General features: G+C 36.5%; 1 protein-coding gene across 1 annotated transcript; it reads left to right on the top strand.

Moving 5' to 3' along the window:
• The first annotated feature begins 13,844 nt into the window (after positions 1-13,844).
• On the top strand, positions 13,845-16,053 carry LOC121805690 (2-oxoglutarate-dependent dioxygenase 19-like). Its single transcript, XM_042205639.1, has 5 exons — positions 13,845-14,184; positions 14,256-14,497; positions 14,998-15,203; positions 15,276-15,397; positions 15,638-16,053. The coding sequence occupies exons 1-5, from the start codon at positions 13,945-13,947 to the stop codon at positions 15,893-15,895; spliced, it is 1,068 nt and encodes a 355-aa protein (XP_042061573.1). The 5' UTR covers positions 13,845-13,944; the 3' UTR covers positions 15,896-16,053.
• The last annotated feature ends 7,152 nt before the right edge of the window (positions 16,054-23,205 follow it).

Below are 23,205 nucleotides of genomic sequence, written 5' to 3'. Positions count from 1 at the left end.
CTGCCCGGACGCCTTTGCAGAATTGGATCAAGCACATTCTCCCAGTGCTTTCTCCAATATGGAGGTATTCGTCGAACACATCCATCGTTTGTCAAGTCGCAAGCTGACGGATTGCTGCAGTACAATTCTACAGCGTCGTGTGGCTGGGACGGCCGACGGCGTCGAACCTTTCTTAGAAGAACTCTTCTCGGGCTGCCAATGTGTTTGCGATGTGGAGAAATAGCGGTCGCCGCATGCGGAAACGGCGATGGAAGTAGGTAACTCCCCATACCGGGTTATCGCAGAAGTAGTCGCGTACTAACCTTGCGGCGGCTTCCTCCCGGTTATGATGGATGTAAGTCCGGGAGCGTCTTTGGGGCGGCGCGGCTTCCTCTGCCTCCCGGCGTAGATCTTCTTCAAGTGATTCTTCCATTATTCGACCCATTTGCTCATATGGATCCATTAGATCGATTAAATTTGGGGGAAGAATAAAAGAGTTGATTTGAGATGAAAATTGGAGTGAAAAGAGAGATGATTTGAGAAGAATATATGTGTGTTTGTGTGTGAAATGAGGATTAAATAGGAGTATTTATAGAGTAAAAAAGTAAAATAAATGGAAAAACGGTCGAAAAACGGTAATATTACCGTTTCGATTTTTTTTTTTTAATTTGAATTTTTTAAAAAATGATTTATTGTGTCAGCGTCACGAAACCCACTCGCAGGCCGGCGAGTGGGCGTCACGCATGACGCCGGAGCGCGTGGCGAGACGTCTCGCCATCCGTCTCGGCGGGCTGGGGACGAGACGGGACGCTGCAACGCGTCCCGCGCCCGTCTCGTCATGGCGGAACGGGATTCGAGCCACCCGCGTAACGCGTTGCGGGTGGCCTTAGCCTAACTCGTCCAAATTCCAAACTATTTATGCAAGGGTTTTTGGAGTATGTGTGCAGAAATATCATGTTCTTAACTTTCGAAATTTCTCGTTTCATTTTTCATTCCTTTTTCCTTTTTTTCAAGAATATATTTTGGATGAAATCGCTATTAATTTAAAAGAATAAAGGAGCCTCCTTTTTCAGAATCCAATGATAGGAATTTCAGAATCCAATGATAGGAATCCAATAACACTACTCACTCTATACTCTATACTTTATACTTTTATCCATCTCAACACTCAAACCAATTATTTTAGATTAGAGCTAAAAACATGATTAAAAATGAAAAGGGCGTCATGGGTTTCTTATTAATTTCACAATGGGACTTCCTAGAAATAAAAAACAAATACGTAATTAGGGGTAAGATATTAGATTGATTGTGTAATTGATAGTAATAGACATAAATTGGTTTACTTACCTTATGTAAATCAGGGCAAACCCTCTATATTATGAGGCAGCCTCCAAACGTGAAATACAACACAGAAAAATTCCAATCATATCTTCCATCGTTTCTTCCCTCTCCCGGCTATCACCATGCTAATAGGACTTGCTTCCACAAGAATCATAGTATATGGTATCCACGTATAATACTCCCTCCGTCCCATAGAAATAAGGTCATGTGGTATCAACATGAATTTTAATGCATAATTGGTAAAGTAAGATAAAAGAAGAAAAAATAATGAAAATGTGTTGTGGATAGTGGGACCCATAAATAATAAAATAAAAGTAAGGGAAAAAGTAACACTATTTGTATGAGACAGACGAAAAAAGAAATATGACATATTTCTATGAGACGGAGGGAGTATACCATCACATTTTTTCTATAATAAAACTTCATATTTTATCATCTTATTTTACTCATATTAGTAAACTAATACTCCCTCCATACCATAAATATTTGAGCAATGGATATGGTACGAGAATTAAGACAAACTTAGTAAAGTAAGAGAGATGAGAAGAATGGTATGGTAAAGTAAGAGAGAGTAGGAGAATGATAGTTAAAATAGTGTTAGTGGATAGTGGAACCTACATTATTAAAATGATACAATTTTTCAAAAATGTAATGCACATATTCTTGTAGGACAGTCGTAAATTAAAAATGTACATAGTTTTATGGGACGGAGGGAGTACAATGTAAAAGTAAGATTTACTTTTACTAAAGCTTTACTCACTTTCCCTTACATTGTATAAAAATCTGTACCGAGTCAATATGGAAGTAATCCTTTTGTTCCACTCTAAGTAAAACATCTCTAATTCGGCACGAGATTTCATGTAGTGTTGTTTTGGGAGTAAAGTAGAGAAAATAAATTAAGAGAAAGGGAAAAAGTAGAGAGGTGATGTTTCTATATTTAGCAATATGTCAATTCGAGTGGGACATTCTAAAAAGAAAAATGTGTCACATAGAGTGGAACGAAGGGAGTATTACTTTTTGTTAACACTATAAATACATACAAGTATACAGAGTAGGAAGAGTATAACTAAAGGTCAGTACCGGGAGATCGAACACGATGAATATAATTGCAACTGGCTATCATGTACTAAGTGTCATATACTATCTAGAGAAATAAGAGTTTTGGGTTTAAAATAAATAAAACAAATAAACAACTAATTGCAAATAAATCACAAAGATAAAGAAAAGAGAGATAAGAGAATTCCAGGGATGTGCGTTCACAGTTATGGTTATACAAATTCCAAGTACAACACCCTAGCACAATTTTTACTTCGATAGAACGAGTCACATAAGTTTTGCCCATGCGGCACAAGCGCAGATTACTAACACTAGGGGCGTCAATCCTAGATCCGTAACTCCCAAAAGCTCCTAAGACCCTTATAAAGTCCTCAATCTCAATTAATAATATCGTTTTAAGGAAAGCTAATTGTAGTGTCTACTAAGTGGACCTAACTCGCCAACCTCCTCTCACGATTATGTAGCAAGTTATGTTAAATCATCACCGAATGTGTCACTCAAACGTGAGGTATTATCCAACAACTTAGGGAAGAAACGAAGTAAAAATAAAACGGATATTAAATAGCAAAACGGAATTGTATAACCAAAATCGTTGCTAACACATCCCTAAAATCCTATGAGTTTAGTTACACATGATAGAATAAGCTAAAAACATAGATTGTAGGGAAGTCATAAAGAAAAAAAGAACTAAAGCAAATAAAATCCAAAGGTAGAATCCTTGTAACCTTGATCTTCTCTTGATTCCTTCTTCAACCCCTTGCACTATTAAATACTCTCAAATTTAAGCTCTGGAATTATTTGACAAAAAGAAGATCTAGATGAAGGATTAGGGTCGGAAAATGGAGGAGGAGCCATGAAGGCTCCCCTTCTGGGGCTATGAATTGGTGAATATAATGAATTAGGTTATGCGATATATATAGGTTTGAAAAGGATTTAAATTTGGTAAAATATTTCCTCCAAGCAATAGTAAATATGGAATTTTCGTGCCCCATAGGCTAAGGAAAATATTTGGATTCACAAGCTAATGTCTTCTTTCCTTCTTTGAATTTCCGCCTAAAATTCTGCACTTGACAGCTTTGCGCGACTTTGGTAGAACAGCCATAACCTTCTCCACACAACTCTGATTGAGATGATCAAGGTACCAATGCGAAGCTCTTTCAACGAAGAAGATAATGGTATGTAGAACTCCCTGATCGGACTTCGAAATCGTCAGAAAAATTAGTTTGAATAGAGGCTGTCGTGCGCCGCATTTTCCCAGCGGGCAGTTGCACCTTGGCCAGCGGTCGCTGCAGGTTGATCCTTAGCCTCTGCCTCTCGGATAGCGGTCGCTACACACACCCCAGCGATCGTTGGGCGTGTTCTTCATTTCAGCACATCATTTTTCGGAGCGGACCGCTACTGGCCCAGCGGTCGCTATATGGGTTGCAGAAAATGAAATGACTCAATTACCGCAGAACGGAGGGAGTAGCAGGACTACTCAATTAATATGATTCTAATTATGTGTTTGTTTTGTTTTTATAGATATTCATCAACGGGAGGTGTAAAATACAGAGCGGTGTTGAATAAAGAGAGAGATAGAATCTCGATTGTGCTGGCGGAGAAAGCTGGGGGGCCAAAGTATTATGCAATGAAGTACGAAGAGTACGTGGAGTCGCTACTCACCAAATCACTTATCGATGGAAATCCAGGTTGGAAAAACAGATGATATTAGCTGCCAATTAAATTATACTCCTTATACAAAAGATGTCACACTTATGGAATAATATAGAATTTTAGAAGATTTAAATGAAGGAAGAAGATATAATAGGAAAGTGAGACATGATCTTTAACAAGACGAAGAGAGTATAACTACTCACAGAAAAAATTATTTGATAAAGGATAGCACAATCACAAGGGTGTAAGAAGAGGAGGGGTGAATAGGGAAACAAGATCAAACATCGAATGTAATTGTAAATTTTATGAAAGTTGACTGAAAATACTTAGAATATGATATATTCAATCATGAAGACTCAAGTAAGAGAGTATTATTTTGTAAGTTAATGAAAAGATAGTAAAGTAAGAGACATAAAAAAGTAGAGATAGTGTTATTACCATTTTAAGAAATATTTTTTATTTAATAAGACAATCCAAAAAAGAAAAATTTTTAATTTTAACGGGACAAAGTGATACTTCGATAGAGATATCACAACCCATAACGAGGTATGATTCTACACAAAGCCTTTCATGCAAAAACAATACACTTATATATTTTAACAAATAAATCAAAAAAGTAAGAACATCAAACGACTGTTTCACTTACTTCAAAGGTACGAAAAAGGCGGGCCGTAGTTCAAAGGTACGAAAAAAAGCGGGCTTTAGTTCGTATAAATTTCAAGATATCAGAGTCATAAGACAAAGGCTCTTTGAAATGCACATTGAAACAAATGAAGCCATGCACATCCATGAGTCTTTTGATTTTTAAAATTTCCGTCTATCGTCAACACTTAACTCTATGATTTTATTATTTAACCTGCGTATTTAGAAATACATGTGGGATTGAGTATATAGGTATTAGTGAATATATGCCAAAAGATGGAGTAATAAAAGTTTTGAAAATATTGTCAAATTTTAAATTAATTAGTTATAAATTAATTTTTAATGTAAAATAATAATTAAAAAATTAATTATAAATATTGTATATTTTCAACTACACCTGCTACACACTGGAAATGAAATTAATTGTTTTACTATTTCTTTTTGTTACAAGTAATCATTTGTCATGGTCGCACACTACAACAAAGAAATTATTAAATATATTTTTTAATGTAATTAAAGAGATCAATTTGTACTTTTAATTGAACTATTATCTTGGTCTAATTCAAGATATCCATAATTTCAAAGGGCATGGAGTTTTAGAAAAAATATTTATTGTAATAAAGTAGAGATATGCAAAATAGTTGAGTGTTTTAATGAGAAGAAATGAGAGGTGAATTTATTTCTAAATATGGAAATTGACATCTTAAGTGAGATAAATTAAAAAAGAAATGTGAATATCTTAAGAGCGTCCACTATAACGTGGACGCGGCTATAGCCGCGAGCGGGGCGAAAGCGGGGCGGAAGCGGGGCTGCTTATAGTGGGAAGGGTGTCCGCGCGGGGGTGGACGCGGCGGGTGATGGGAGGGGCGGCGGACGCGGAATCGCCGGGTGCGGGGCGAGGACGCGGCTGAGGGTGGCTGGAGAGAGAAGGAGTGGGGCTATAGCCGCGGCTGTCTATTGCTATAGCCGCGCCTGACGCGGCGGCGCGACGGTTCGATTCGGGGTGCGGCGGTGGGAGGGGGCTGTCCGCCCCCTATAGTGGATACCCTAAGTGAGACGGAGGGAATACCAATCTTCAAAAAGTGATTATATTGTTGGTGTCTCAACTACAATGAGATGAAGCAAAGAAAGCGTCCTAATAAATAAAAATTTAAGTTAATTTATTTTTAATTTAAGAACATTTGTGTTGCATTTTAAATTGGTGTTACTTTTTAAAAAATTTCTAACGCATGTCGTCTCAATTTTTGTGTCGATAACCATTCGTGTTTTTTGCGGTGGTAGCTGTACGCGGGTAGATTAAATTATACACGCTTCTGGTTTGAATAAAACATAATTTTTAATTAACCTTTAACTAGTGCAAATAATGTAACACAATCACGCAAATCGTGGGATGATCATGTTCTAAAAGTTTGCTACGTGTGCCTCTCAAACTTTCAACACCAAAAATAATTTTTTGTGTCTCTTTCCCGAGAAAGACAGTCAACTAAGAGCGCTCAAGAGATTAAATAAAACAAATTATCATATTTTTTGACAGAAACTTAATTAGTTCACTCGCAAAGGTTCTGTTTTTTGAACACTTTAACATTATTTAATTTTTAAGAAACTACTCTACTACCCAAAAATATCATTAAACACAGTCATGATCCCTTGTGATGGGTAATTATTATAAGTGTCACATTATAAAATCATATCACAAAATTTGATGATATTGGGAGTGTATTATACAATATCCGTTTATGAAAAATAATTTAATTTTACATTTTGATTCACCTATCAAGATTATTCTCTATCTACTTAAGGTAAGTTTGTCTTCATTTATATTAAGTCTTATATTATGAAATAGAAAATATGTAATGGGCTAATGGCACTAGTTTTCTAGGTATAACTAGTTAATTGAAAGTGAAGCGTTGTGCTTCGTCGTCAAATTCAAAATACCATCACTTTATTGTTCTAACTTAATTGCTTTGCCTATTTGATGTATGGATGGATAGTTTTGTCATGGAACTTAACGACTTTTTTTAATGGCAAACCTTAATATAAAATAAACTAGACGCTAGCTAGATAAATCGAAGATATTAAATTATTTTAAATCCTTTAAATAAACTAGGCACTAGCTAGATAAGTCGAAGATATTAAATTATTTAAACTATCTTTTATATAGTTGTGATCAATGTCGAACCAATTTTAAAGACCGAACTAGAGACCAAATCTGGGCCATTAGATCTAGCTTTTTTGATGAGATGTGCTGCTGTGTAAATTTTTCGGTCTTCATTACAAGCCCATTTTACTTCATTGTATATGTTTATTACTTCATTCCGTACGTAATACCTTGAAACTACAACATGTTTTTACTTTCTTCATGTAGGTTTTGAAATGATTCAACATATGTTTCATTTGAATTCATTGACCTGAGTTTTTACTTTATTTACATAAAAAATGCAATTTATTCAAGTGCGTTTATTACTTCATTCAGAAACATTATTACTTCATTGGATAATGTTTTTACTTCATTCCAGTAGGACTTCAAATGCTTCTACACATACTTCATTCTAATAATTTATTACATCATTCCATGTGTTTATTACACCATATCAGCGTTGTGGCGGTGGTGATAGATATTGTAGAGAGAAAGAACGGCACGCGACGGCAAAACCGCATTTACGTACTGGAATGAAGTAATAATCCTACTGGAATGAAGTAAAAACCTACTGGAATGAAGTTAAATCTTCGTAACATGTTAGTATGACTTATTTACCTTCGGATGAATTAAAATAGGCTCGTAATGAAGGCGGAAATAATTTATAAATTTGTGTCTCTCATCCATAAAAAACTAGATCTAAAAACCCTAATTTGGTATGGTTCGGTGGTTCGGTCTTTAAGAGTGGATTTGTGAATAATGAGACTCTATATAATTGCAATAAATCATTTGTTCTAGCTGTAAGAGCATCCGCAGCGGTGCTCTTAGGGACAGACGGCGTCCGTGCCGCTGGCGCGACGGAACCCTGCTTGCCGTTGTGCTCTTGCCGCTGGCAGGGCGCTGCTCGATGCATCGAGCACGTCCGTGCCGCTGAGCAGCTGACGTGGCGACTCCTGATTGGCTAACGACAATGTCGTTGGCAATTTCGATTTTTCTTTTTTTAAAAAAATCTAATTTTTAAAAAAATCCAAATTAAATAAAAAAATTCCCACTTCCCAATAAATTATATCCGTTTTCTCCCTACTTTTAATTTTTTTTTTCAAATTTTCCCCCCAAAATTCACATTTTCATCTAAATACCCCATTTCCACACAAAAAATTTCCCGCTACACTACACAATTCTCATCTAATTCTCTCGTAAATTCTCAATCTTTCACTCTTACAAAAAAAATGTCCGGCTCCGGCGGTCACCCCTCCGACTCTCGTGGTTGGAACCACGAATGGTTCGTCTCACACCATTCCCTAGCCCAAAAACGCAATTCTCTGCCCCTCCTCAAACCCAAGGTTCTCAAACCCAAGGTTCTCAAATTCCAGGTGGCTACCGGCCTTACCCAGTGGACGACCAAGATGCCCCCGGTGGGCGATACGGGTGGGCACCCGAACCCGAATCGGGAGGGAGCGACGGCACTCAAACTCCTCCTACTCCTGCTCCTCGTGGTGTTCGAGTTCAGGTCGTGGCAGTGACACTCATGTCCGCACCCTGTACACTCCGGGGGAGATGGATCAGTTATTCAAAGTCTATTTGGCAATCTCTGAAGATCCGGAGGTTGGCAAGAACCAAAGCGGGGATAGATTTTGGTGGCGCGTATCTCGTCAGTACAATGAAAATCGACCGGATGGAACCATCGAGCGCAATGAGAGTATGGTGCGCAATGTCATCTTCAGAGCCAACGAAGAAATCCAAAAGTTCCAGGTGTATTACCTCCAGGAAGAGCAGTTGGCGGGGAGCGACAGGAGCGAGCTCGACATCATCAGTGCCACCATGGCGACCTACCAATCCCAACATTACAAACCATTCAAGTACCTCAGCTCTTGGCAGGAGGTGCGTGTGCATCCGAAGTATAAGGGAGGCGTATCATCCTCCTCCAGTACCTCCAGCAAACAGTCGAGGTCGATATCTCTATCCGACGCCGACGAGGATGAGGTAGCTAGCCAGCTTGCCGGAGCTAACTTGAGTAGCCCCAACGCCGACCCGAGCAGGTCCCAACGCTGGCCGCAAGAAAGGAAACAGGCGACGGCCAACCGCTGTCGCGCCGCTCCCTTTGTGCCACCCCAACCCCCCACCAACTCGTTGTGGACTCTCTTGGCTCAACTGAATATGGCCGAGACGTCTCACATGTCTCCCGAGCAACGTGAAACGCATCGGGCAATGATACGAGGTCTCTTACAAACATTGGGGATAGGGCCATAGAACTAGTCTTCTATAGGGGTATTATTTGCCTTTAATTATGTAATTTTTAATTTGTAGGATTTTAATTATGTATTTTTTATTTTTTAGGATTTTAATTATGTAATTTTTATTTTTTAGGATTTTAAGTTTGTAATTTTTATTTTTTAGGATTTTAAGTTTGTAATTTTTATATTTTTTAAATTTGTAATAGTAGTTTGAGTGTTTTTTATGTATTTTTATATTGTAGAAATGTTTTTAGTAATTGATGTATTTAAATTAAATAGTGGAATGGTGAGACTCTGAGCATGTCCTTGTGGAATAATATGGATGTGGGTGTTGTACTCTTGAAAAAGAGTACGGAATAAAAAATTAATAAAAGTGGGTCTCGGCCCACATCCATACTCTTTGGCAAGAGCATGGATGATGATGCTCGCCAAAGAGCAATGGATGAGGATGCTCTTAGGTCCTTATACGTGTCGATTGTTTTATTAGCTTTCCATTTTATAAATCATTTATTAATATTTTTTGAAAGTCTCCATTGGCGTGCTATACTACACGTTTTATCAATTAAAAAAACCCTATTGGCGTGCTACGCACTACTCACTAGCATATGAATTTAATATTATTCAATTTATCTAGTGTTTGTTTTATTATTTTGCATTGTGAAGTTGCACCAGGAAAATATTATTAGTTTTTATGACTAATTGTAGAAATTAACAACAAATATAAAGTAATGGTATTATATATTTGTATTTGATGATAAATTCAAACGCTTCATTTTCCATCAACTGTACTTGAAAACTACTCCATAAAATACCATCAGTTAATGTATAAGTCAATAACATCAAGTTAATAATTATTTGTTTATATGAAAATGTAATTGTGTTTTAAAATACGAGAGAAATAGGAATAACCCCCAAAAGAGTGAATTGATTTATTGCGCCTGCAAGGGCGTAGCGCAGTTGGCAATGGAGGGACAGATCTTGCTGCGGTGAATTGATTTATTGTCTTGGACCCCAAACAAGTACTCCGTACAATGGTTTATAATTAAAATAAAAGTATTGAGCTCCTGTCCAATCAAAAATAAAAATGTTTTGTTCGGACCCAATTTTAATACCTTGAGCCCAATGGAATTAATTCTTGAAGATCAAATATTCATTTTTCTTCCCCAGCTCCTGGTTGACCTGGCACGATTTTCCTCTTATTTTCTTCAAGTTTTCTCCAAATTCCCATCTAAAATTCTTGCCATAATTCCCTGCAATCAGTTCCAAAATTGAGACCCTCAATCTATATATGGTAATTATTCTGCAAATCAAACCAAACTTAGGAGAGAAAGAGTTTAAACCTAGCTAAAGGGATGTCAATCTGGCCGGCCCGCTTGTGTTTTCGGGTTATTTGGTGCGGGCTATTCAAGTTGTGGTATTTTTCACATTATAATTTATCGACCTTAACCCTAACTCTTCCGGTTTCGGGATAACCCGTCAGGCTAATCGGTCCAAAAAAATTCAAAAGTACTTAATCTTCTTTATTTTGTAAATAATATAATAGTTATTATTATATTAGTAACACAATTATTGTACTCCCTACATCCCATGGAGTAAAATTTCATGATCCTTCCATACCAAGTTGATATAGTGATTTGGTATACCTCACCAATAATTTATTGACAAATAAGAATAAAAAAGCCTTTCACCACATCAATTACACACCAATTCAATACAACTTAACTGCACAAAATAAACGTCCACTAATCATGGAAAGTAACATTTACTACTATTAAATATTGAGACATTCATATAATAGGTCCTACAATATGTAATTATGTATGTATATTGACTTCTTAATGTAATAATATTTCACGTAAAAAAGTAATCATATTACATGTCAAGAAAAAAAATCACATTACAACTATTTGATAGTACTATTTTAAGATTTTATTAATGAGACCTTTTTTTCTTATTTTATATTTATGTATATTCAAAAATTTTACACAAATAAAATTTATGACTATAACTAATATATTTTGTTAGAATATTAAGTAATCAGTTATGATTTTCAATATTTCTTATTACCATGCAAAAAATATCAAGAAATATATTGAAAGCTATTGAAAATATATAAGAAAATATCAAAAATTATACTTAATTAGTTACTTAAGACTTAGATTATGATAAGAAAATATAATATTATAGTCATAATTGTTATTTGTATAAAATTTTCGAATATATATTTAAATATAAAATAAGAAAAAAAGGTCTCACTAATAAAATCTCAAACTAGTACTATCAAGGAGTAATTTTTTTCTTTACATAAAAAATAGTATAATATGATTACTTTTTTATGTGTAAATGTTACTCCTATTATATTAAGAGGTCAATATACATATATATGTCTAGTGATATTGCACGCCTATTCTATTTGGCAATTTCCATAGTTAATACTTAATAGTGAACTTTCCATGATTAGTGAACGTTTATTTTGTGCAGTTAAGTTTTATTGAATTGATGAGGCATGAGGGGCTTTTTTATTTATATTTGTCAATAAATTATTGGTGAAGTATACCAAATCACCATCCATCTTGGTATGGAAGGATCATGAAATTTTTACTCCACGTTACTCGCACATTTTTCTTTTTGGATTTTAAATTAAGATTGAGTAATTAGTGTAATTAAAAGAATAATTTAAATATAGTAAGAGAACACTTAATAAGGTACGCTTAATTAACTCTATCATTTTAATTAAATACCATAATTCTTACTTAAAATAGAATACTTAAAATAGAATAATGTAAATAATTTAGAATCCACGAAAAAGAAAAGAAAGTATAAAATAATAATAAAGTATGTACATTTATTGAATAATAATAATATTTTAAATATAATCCCATGGCCTTTGGAAAATAATAATTTTAAAACTAATGTATTCTGAAAAATATAGTAAAATATATAGTCATAAATTTGTGTTGGGATTTGTTGGGAAATGATTGAGATTCATTTTTTCCTTTTCTTGAGAGAGATAAATGAAATAAGAGATGAGAGAAGAATATGATATTTATGGAGCGAAAATAGTGTTAAAAATAAAATAAAATAAAATAAAATAAATAAATAGAAGAAAATTAAATGAAAACCAGGCGAAATTTTTGGCTGAAAGCACAGCAATAGCGCTGATCAATCCACCCTTGCCGATCGACACGACCTATCCCAAGGGTGGAGACAGCTAGGCTGGTTTATCGTTTAGGGTGAAGGATTTATGGGCGCTATTATGAGTTCCCTAAGATCCCATAAAAATAAAACAATAAAATTGACAATTCTTATGATTTATGCCTAATCGTACTAACAAACAGTTGAATTTGGATCCCATGATATGGTGGAATGTTCGCTATTACATACACCCTAATAATTTATTGATAAATTATAATATTAAAACATTAATTTTTTTTTACAAAATACTCCCTTTGTCCTATTAAATATGAAACATTTGCTTTTCGGCACAAGAGTTTATGTAGTGTTATTTTGTGAGTTAATGAAGAAAGAATAAAAAGTAGAAATGTTTCCATTTAACAGTATTGTATTCCACCACAGGGATCCAAATCCATTCAAGCGTCTGCATTTACAAACGAAGTAGTTGATACATCAACATTAAACAGTCAACGCCATCTTAAGTTTACATGTGAAGTTGATGCTTTGCTTGCTATTATATATCCAAAATTATTAATTTGGTCCCACATCCGGATGATGACGGACCCAGAAAATATAACTCATGGGGTCAGATACAATATATAATTAATAACAATAATATTTAAAGAGTTATTTTTAAAAATTAATTTAATTAATAATAAATATAATAAATAGTTATTTTTAAAAAATTTAAATTATGTAGTCATATCTTCTGTTATGAATGATATATATCTATATTTAACAAAATGTACTCAAAAAATTCTTTCACTTGTAATAGTATTAATTGAATGTTTCCCTCTCAATATGTATTAAGATATTTTTCAATCATACACCTCCCATCGTATTTTTGCAGCTTATTCAAAAAAAAAAATCAGAAAATACATTTTAAGTCGATGTTATACGCTTCCTTAAAAGTTATATTTAAATATTATAAAAATGATAATCATTTTATAAATTTATCACTAATTTTAAAACTCAATAAATGAAATAAAAACAATAAAAGTATGGTTGATAACATATATATTCTGTAATGATTATGTTGACTTAATCTATAAAATAAGTAATTAAATTAATTTAGCCATCAATATGACCGACTAATTTTATTTTAATAACTGGTCGTGATTCCCTTTCATCTAATTTAATTATTAAAATAATTGAAAATAAAAGAAGTGGAATCGTTCCCTCTATTTCGGTTCTATTTTTACCGTCTCTCTCCTCCATCCCCAATCTCTCCTTATTATTCCAAGTTTCCGACTGATTCATCCTCGAGTTGGGATCCCCTGCTGTGTTGCGAGGGATGCCGTGCACATCCCCACTTTTGAATAATTTTACGTGCTTTGTATTATTTTTTTTCATTCTACTAATGGATGGTGTGGAACATCTACACCATCCATTGCTAGAATGAAAAAAATAATAAATATGTAAAATTATTCAAAAGTGAGGATGGGTTACTGGGTGGAGGTCAGTCGTGTGGGGTCGGAGCTAAAAAAAATAAAGTTTCTCAGCAGATGGACCCCACCTACATCCGTGGTTGCTTCCAGGTCAAATGTATGGATAGAGATCGCTACATTTGATCTGTCATACATATTTTAAATATTTGACCTACATCCGTGGTTGCTTCCAGGTCAAATATATGGATAGAGATGGCTACATTTGAGCTGTAATACATATTTTAAATATTTGATCAGTGAACAGCCATATTTGATCTGTGAACAGCCTAGTCTTCCAAAAATGGCATCAAATTCAGTTGATCAGCCGTTAGAATTTGAAAGAAGCATAAAAGCTATAGCAGATTCTTCAAATCTGGAAGCAGTCCCTTCCAAATTCAATATTGCTAATGACTACACTGCTCTACCATCTGATTCAATCCCTCTCCTCGATTTCTCCTCCCTTATCTCCGCCGATCCTCACCAACGCACCAAAGCCGTCCAAGATCTCGCGGAAGCATCTCGAGTTTGGGGCTTTTTCATCGTAAGAACATACGTACTACATTATCAATTCCTCTAATTATGTGATTAATAATAATTATAATTAAATTGCAGCTTGTGAATCATGGGATACCTGAGAGCTTGATGAAGGACGCGATTGCAGCTGTGAGAGACTTCTTCAATTTGCCAGAATCTGAGAAGAAGCAGTACGAATCGAAGTCAGTGTTAGATTCGATTCAATGTGGCAATTTGACACTTGTAAATACTTCAAACCAAAGCTTCACATTTTGGAGAGAGTATCTTAGGCTGCGTGTCCATCCCGACTTCCACTGCCCTCACCACCCTCAACATCTCAGGTTAAATCTTCATCTACTCCTCTCTCTATATGGAATATGGTATAATGAATTCAACAATAATATTATAGAGATGTTACCATTATATTGGTGGGTTTAGTACTATAAAAACACACACTAATACAAGAGAAAACACACTGCACATGCCACACAACACTACCTACAATATACACACAATGCCCTACATCGCTACATTGCCTACGCTATACACACATAATATATACACTTGCACATACAACTCAAAATATATAGAAAAATATTGTTACATTACAAAAATAAAATGAATTAAAAATTTATTAAGTTAAAAATTAATGTCAAATATCGATTATTTTTTAAATTTATCAAACAAAGAATTTGAAATTAAAATAATTTTATACTCCTTAACTTTACTAAATAATAAAGAATTAGAATTGACTTAAATTCAATTTCATAAAATTGCAATTACAATACCAATTGAATTTCATTATACTAAACACATCCTTATATATTGTGATGAATGGTAGGGAAATTGTGATGGATTACAGTAAAAAAATCCGAGAATTGTATATGAAGATAATGGAAGCCGCAGTTGAATATCTGGAATTGGATAAACATTATGTGGATCAAGTTTTGAAGATGGATTCCATGGCACAAATGGTTGTCGGAAATTGTTATCCTGCATGTCCTCAACCTGATAAAGCCATTGGCCTCCCGCCGCATACCGATCCAGGTTTCTCCTCCTCTTCTTCTTCTTCTGGTTTCATTCTCTCCCTTTTATTAAACTAACCAACACAAAAATCAGGTTTGCTGACATTTCTGATAAATAATGGAGTTGAGGGTCTACAAATTGAGCATGATGGAAAATGGTTCAACGTTCAATCTCCTCCTAATTCCATTTTGGTTAATGTAGATGACCACTTTGAGGTAGAGTAATTCATTATCACTATTATTTCTATTAAAAGTAAACAAAGAAGGGAATATCCAATGAATAATAACTCATAGAATGAAGTGCATATTTTGTTCAATTACATTTATAAAAATGGTACCATTTTAATTATTTTCAAGGAGAAAGAAGGGGGGGAGGGAGGGGTTTAAGATCTAATATGACTCTCTCTTTATATAAATATTAATTCATATTGATAATTTGTATGTAAAATTGGACAGATATTAACGAATGGAAGGTTTAAGTCTCTAAAGCATAGAGCTGTGGTGAATAAGGAGAGAGAGAGAATTTCACTCGTGGTATTGAATACTCCGGCATGGGACGCCATTGTTGGGCCGGCTGCGCCACTGGTCGACAAGGATGGCTCAGCATTATACCATTCTATGGAGTATAAACAATACTTGGAGACAAGCATCGCTCAAAGCCGTCTCGGTGGAAAATCCTTTTTCGAGCAACAACTCATAATCCAAGACATCTAGTGAGCCCGTATAGGAGCCGCCTTTGTTCGCCAATAAGATTCAAAACTAGGTTTAACCTGGTGCTTTCCCTTGTTTTATTTGTTTAATTTACGTAATCGAGTGAATGTTCGGGTTTTCTTTGTCGGTTCTTTCCTGGATCGTAATAAGATAGAATAGGTTTTAGATAAAGATAATGTCTACTAAAAGAAAATAAAAATCTGAAAAACCTAGTTTCATGTTCTCTCTCAAACTCGTTATCACCCATTTCCTCATTTTCAAACACGAGTGACACCCTTGTTGGCATTCTCGTGAATTCCTCTAAAAATTCATATATCGACGGATGTTTTCATTCGGTCGTCATTGTATCTCTGCAATCTCTCATATTTTCGGTCTTTCTCTAGAGCGATTCGGCACCAATTGGTATTCAATCATCTGAGAGAAGCAAATAACAACCCATATACAAACTCAAGTTTCTAAATTTCATTTATTAAATTATTCTCTATCTATCATTCAAACTAACAAATAAAGCCTATATATAGGCAACAAAAAATTCTATTACTAATTGGAAACGAAAAGTTAAATTCAATTAATGAGATAAAATTATACCGAAATTCAACGTTTAATTTTAATTAAAAACAACTACAAATAAATTTGGAAACAAAAAGTTAAATTCAATTCCTAAATGAAATAAAATTATATCGAAATTCAACTTTTAATTTTAATTGAAAACAACTGCAAATAAATTTGATCCCTAAAGGGAATAGAGTCTGACACACACATAATAATTGAAATAAATCTACAATTATAAAAAAATTTAAAAATAAAGTCCTTAATACAAGTTTTCATCTTCATCTTCATCACAAGAGGTCTCATACTTGTATTAGAATAGCTTGTTTAAAAGCTATATACAAAACCTCAATTAATTCTTACTAAATTTATCTTGTAATACAACTAAGGGTGTTAAAACTGGTAGCGGGGAGTAAGAGCATCCGCAGCGGTGGCGGTTGGCGCCACCGCCGTCCGTGCCAGCGGCAAGGCGAAGGACCGCCACCGCTGCAACCGCGCCGCTGGCACGGCGCTGCTCGATGTATCGAGCACGTCCGTGCCAGCGGACGCACACGTGGCGGTCTCCCATTCGCCAACGGCATAGCCGTTGGTTTCAAACATTTTTTTATTTTTTTTTTTAAAAATCGGATTTTTATTAAAAAAATCGATAAAAAATAAAAAAAAAAAATTTCACTTCCCCAAAAAATTATATCCGTTTATAACCGTTTTTCCCCACTTTTTAATTTTTTTTTTATTTTTTTTACCCCAAAAATACACACTTTCATCTATAAATACCCCCAATTTCACTCCAAAAAATTCACACTTTCACTACACAATTCTCATCATCAATCTCTCATATCCATTTTCATCTTCCTCTCACACCCTACAACACCACTATGTCCGGTAACGACGACAACCCAAGTGGCTCTCACGGTTGGAACCCCGAATGGTTCGGTTCGCAACCGTTTCATAGTCCGGAAACGGAATATTCGGCCCCTCCTCTCACCCAAGATTCGGGCGTTCCGAGTGGCTACCGGCCATACCCAATCGACGATCAAGGTGCCTCCGATGGGCGCTACGGGTGGACACCGGAGCCTAGGCCTCGCGCCCCTTCCCAAATGCCGAATCCTCCATCTCGCGCCGGTGTCCGCACACCGTACTCACCGGCTGAGATGGAAAGATTGTTCAAGGCGTACTTGGAAATCTCCGAAGATGCGGTGGTTGGAACGAACCAATCCGGCGATCACTTTTGGTGGCGCGTCTCTAGCCGGTACAATGCACACCGGCCGCCGGGAACGATCGAGCGCAACGAGAGTATGGTGCGCAACTGCATCGGCCGAGCCAACGAAGAAATTGGCAAGTTCAACGGCTATTTCATCCAGGAGTCCCGGAATGCCGGGAGCGGCCGAAGCGAGGTCGACATCATCACCGCCTCGCTGAGCACCTACCAATCCATGAACGGTAAGTCGTTCAAATATCTTAACGTTTGGCAGGAGACGCGGACGCACCCGAAGTATAAGGGAGGCATAACATCCTCCTCTAGCGGCTCCTCCAAACGCTCACGGTCGGCATCCCTATCCGACGCCGGCGAAGAAGTGGCTAGCCAACTCGCCGAAGCTAACTTGGGTAGCCCCGATGCCCAACCAAGCGGTTCCCGACGCCGACCGCAAGGTAGGAAGAAGGCGGCGGCCGAACGACGTCGCGCCGCGACTCCATCTGCCCCTGCTCCCGAACCCGCACCCTATGTTCCACCTCCACCCCCGAACAACTCGTTGTGGGCCCTTTTGGCCCAACTCAATTTGGCCGATAGGTCAACTATGACCCCCACGCAACTTCAAACGCACGAGTCCATGATATTGGGTCTCCAAAAACAATTGGGGTTGGTGCCGCCGGATGCGTAGTCTTCCTCGGGTTATATTAGCCAATAATTATGTAATTTTTAATTTTTAGGAGTTTAATTATGTAATTTTTAATTTTTAGTATTTTAATTATGTAATTTTTAATTTTTAGGATTTTAATTATGTCTTTTTATTTTATTTGTAATTTGTTATTTTTATTGTGGTTTTTTTAATGAATTTTAGTATTATGAAAATGTTTTTGTGTAATTGAATTTTATATTAATTGTGCTCGTCCTTGCGGAAGAGCACAGTTGTGGGTGTTGTGCTCTTGCCAGAGAGCAGGCATGAATAGTACCGCCCGGGCCCACAACCGTGCCGCTGGCAAGAGCACGGTTGTGGATGCTCTAATTCTCATCCCGATCCGACAGCATACATCTTTTTATTATTCTATTCTACTGATATTTCGTTTTTCTGTTTTATTTCTTTTATTTTCTGTTTTTCCAACTCAGATAGCATACATAGTGTATTTCATTTTTTATTTTTCCATTCTTTTTTCATGGATTTAAAATGAGTCATGAGTACATTATACTCCATCTATCGCTTAAAAATAATATCATATTTGTCATTTTGGATTGTCCCTTAAAAATAGACCAACTCTATTTAAGAAATTTTTTCTCTCTAACACCAACAATACTCCATCACCTTTACTTTATACCTCTCTCTTACTTTATCAATTGTGCGTCAAAATCCGTGTCTTTACAAATATTGTCTATTTTCTAGGGATGGAGGGAGTTAGGCTTGCACACGGTTCAGGAACCGCCGGTTCCGGTTCATGAACCGGCGGTTCCGGTTCATGAACCGGCGGTACACGGTTCACATTTCCCATGAACCGGAAACTGGCCCGCAAAGGGTCCTGGCGGTTCCGGTTCCGGTTCGGCGGTTCGTCCAAATTTTTTTTTTGACATTTTTTATTTGTTTATGTATGAAATGTGCGTAAATAAAATTCAAAAAATCAAGATGACAGTTGCAATTTTATTGAGGTTACACGTTACAACAATTACAAATCACAAAATTCTTGAGGTCTTGAAGTCTTAAACAAAAATTTAAATACAAACGAGACTACTAGTCAGCAACGAAGCTAATTACAAATTACAAAACAGACTTAGAAGTTCTTATAAAAAAAACTTATAAGTATATATACTCTTAATCGGCGAAGGAGATCTTTCTACATAACTAAATTGAGGACACCTTTAGCAATTCAACTTTAAATGTTGAGTTTAGTCTAACAATAAACAATTATAGTAGAATTGTCAAAAGTTCCCGGATTTAGCCTTGTAGAGAAATCTACTTCATCGAATAGAGTATATACAAATACAATTATTTAATTGTATTTGCATATTTTTAAAGTAGGAACCAATGGAAAAAAAAGAAATAAAGGAAAAAGGACTTGAGCTCAACTTAAATTTAAAATTTAAGTTGAGGTGTCTACGTATCCACAATGCTCATTTGCATTAGGGAATCAAAGCTCACATAGTTCTCTTACCTTACTTACCTATTTGGCTTGGCCGGCGGCGGTTGACGGTTGGCCTACAATTCATCCCCGGTGAATTCATCTTGTGATCCCTCCTGACGATCATCCCAATCATTTTCTTGTTCTCTAACGTCAACATCACGGCTTCAATATTTTTCGCGGAGAGCTTACTTCTTGATTCATCCAACACACGCGAGCTAACACTAAAAGCGACTCGACGGCGACAGTGGAAGCCGGAACAGAAAAGATCTCCTTGGCCATTGAAGCAAGTATGAGAAAATCTTTCTCGTGGGTTCCCCACCAATCGAGGACGTCGATTTGGGCGGGAGGAGTAGGACCTTCATCACCAAAGGAAAAGAGTGAATCGAAATATAAATCTAATTCACTTACCATACCTGAGGACCTTCCGCCGGTGCTGTAGCTGTATAGGTCGGCTAATTGGGATTGCGCGTCGGGGTCATCATAATTAGCTTGAAATGCGAAGGAGGAGGGGGAGGGGTCTTCTGACTTGGTGGGTATTGTTATACTTGGTTTTATATTCGGTATAGAGAGCACGCAAATTAAACTCAAATGTTTGTTGGATAATTGACCGGTCCGGGAGGTTTATTTGAAATGTTTCGGAGAGGTATACTCCAAATTCGTCACTGGTATCCGATTGGATTGCTTGAAGTGGACCAAGATCAATAGAACTCTAATTGTTATAATAAAAATCTAAAATCTTGGAGGTACCGACTAATTTCCATTTTGAATCCAAGACCTTTGCAACCAAAAACACCGTTGGAATTTCACTGAAATACTTAATCCATTTTTCAATCATATAATATAAAACACACATCAATTCAGGTGAAGAGGAAGAATTTTTCATTACAGTTTTAAAGCCAAGTGATATATACATGAATGCTCTAAAACACGAATAACAGTGCAATAATAAACACCCGATAATTCAACAGTTGCATTTTTGAAATATTCGAACAATTTAAATAAAGTCACGCTATGTTCCCAACAACTATGCGAAAGATATAAATCATGAATAGGATAGGTTCTATAAAAATCACATAAAGAATCTTTATGCGTCAAAGTAGAATTCAGACAATCATATGTTGAATTCCATCTATGAGACACATCCATAGTAAAATTCGTATATCTTACATTCTTTTGATGGCAATATTTCTTCCAAGCTTTGCCAATAGCTGGTTTTGATGGATTAATCTAATTGCAGTTCTAATAGGACTAACATGTTTTTGCCATAATTCAAGCGCATCTTGTACACATAAATGTAAAATATGACATATGCATATTTGATGAAAATACTTACCTCCAATAACCGAAGCACAAGCCGCAATCAAATCACTAATACTTGCGGTGTTGGCAGTTGCATTATCAAAACTTGAATAATTAAAGAAGCATTTTCAGGTGCAGTGTGTGATGTCTCAAATTCTCTAAAACCAATTAAACGCTTGTTCAAAGTCCAACTATTGTCCTCAAAGTGAACCGTAATGCCCATGTATGAATGTCGGTTAAAACAATCAGTCCATACATCTGAGCAAATGTTCACTTTGTGGCCCAAGTTAACTAAATAACGTGATAATTCAACATTTTTCTCTAAACATTGTCTAATGGTAGATCGTTGAACGGTCATTCGACCTATTCTTTTAAACAACTTTGCATAGTAACCTCAAATTTTTTATCATCGTAAACATTAAAAGGAAAATGCTTCATTGCAGCCCATCTAGTCATAACGTTAGAAAAAAAAATTGATCATATTTAAAAAGAGGTGTACCTGACAAACCTGAGCCACCGGGTTGGAAGTTTAGTTGGGTTTGGGTAGAGGTAGTGCCACATTCTACCGGATGCTTTGTCACCAAATGACGACGGAGGGTACCATATCCCCCACCACTCGCAAATTTATAGACTTTATCACAATAGTTACAATACGCATGAAACGCCGATGTCTCTTCTTGAGAGTGCTGATCATGACGACTTGGAATCACCACCGTGACCATCTTGTAGTGTTTAACAAAAATATCAGATTTCAAAGCTTTTATAGTGTTAGTGGGTGGAGGGGGAGGAGACATCTCCTCATTTCCGCCGGTGCTAGACGGAATACGAGAATGAGATCTATCATCATTGTTGTCCGAGTCCGACGATATAGACACGTCGTACTCGTCATTTTGTTGGGAACCACCGCCCCCGCCCCCACCTTGATGCATTTCATCAAGTAGCATGGTCATCCTATGATCTTCTTCTATCTATAAATATAATATATGTTGAAGTTTAATTAGGAACACAAAAAAAACTAAAAAACTCAATCTTATGAAATTATGAATTGTAAAAATAATTTTATTTTTTGGAACTTACTTGCAGGCGTTCAGCCGCCACTCGGGAAACCTCTTCCATAACTTCTCGACAACTAGGTCGCCTTGATTTTGAAGGACGACTACTTTGATCTTGGGCAATTCCTTTGCCCCGATCACCACGTCCCGGTCCACCACGAGAAGAAGACATAGTGATAAATGAAAGTAGTATGGATGTAATATGTATGGAGTATGGAATAAATGGTAAATTACGAACACAACAACAAATATAGTAGTAAGTAGTAACTAGTAAACAACTTGAGCAATTAGAGAGAATGAGGACAGAATAGAGAAAAGGAGATTGAGAATGAAATCCTTGTTAAAACAAGAATGGGGTGAGTAAAATGAGGGGGAAGTGGGGTATTTATAGGAGTAAAATTGGAAGAAATAAAAAAAATTCAAATTTCAAATTCAGTCGGTTTACCGCCTGAACCGGCGGTTCGGACCAAAACCGGCGGTTCAGTCCACGGTTTATGTCGGAAACCGCCGGTTTCTGGCTGAAAACCGGCGGTTTCTGATCGGTTTTCAGGCCTATACACTGCACCCTACGCTCTGCCACCTGAAAAAGCACCGGAACCGACGGTTTCTAACGAAAACCAGCAGTTTTCGTTAGAAATCGCCGGTTTTTCTGCAACCCTCGCCTGCAACCCTACGCCCCTAGCCGGAATCTACCCATTGGGACCGTTGAACCGCCAGTTCAAACCGGCGAACCACCAGTTCACGGTTCATCATTTTCACAAACCTGAACCGGTCCGCTTGAACCGCGAAACCGCCGGCCGGTTCAAACCGTCGGTGCCGGTTCCGGTTCCGGTTCATGAACCGGCGGTTCGGAACCCCTGGTTAACCGCCTGGCCGGTTTGGATTGTGCATGTTTAGAGGGAGTATATGCATACAACGGTAGTAAACACCGATCTGTTTTCAACTCTCTTTTCTCTACATCACTCAACTCTCATTTTTTCCTAATCCCCAGGCAAAAGCGAAATATCCCAGCTATAGTAAAACGGAAGAAGTAGTATTTTTATTAATTGAATCGCAATCTGCTAATTATTTCCACTTTTATTA

Source organism: Salvia splendens, chromosome 5 (assembly GCF_004379255.2).
Source record: "Salvia splendens isolate huo1 chromosome 5, SspV2, whole genome shotgun sequence".
Taxonomy (NCBI): Eukaryota; Viridiplantae; Streptophyta; class Magnoliopsida; order Lamiales; family Lamiaceae; genus Salvia; species Salvia splendens.
This window is presented reverse-complemented; position numbering and strand designations above follow the sequence as displayed.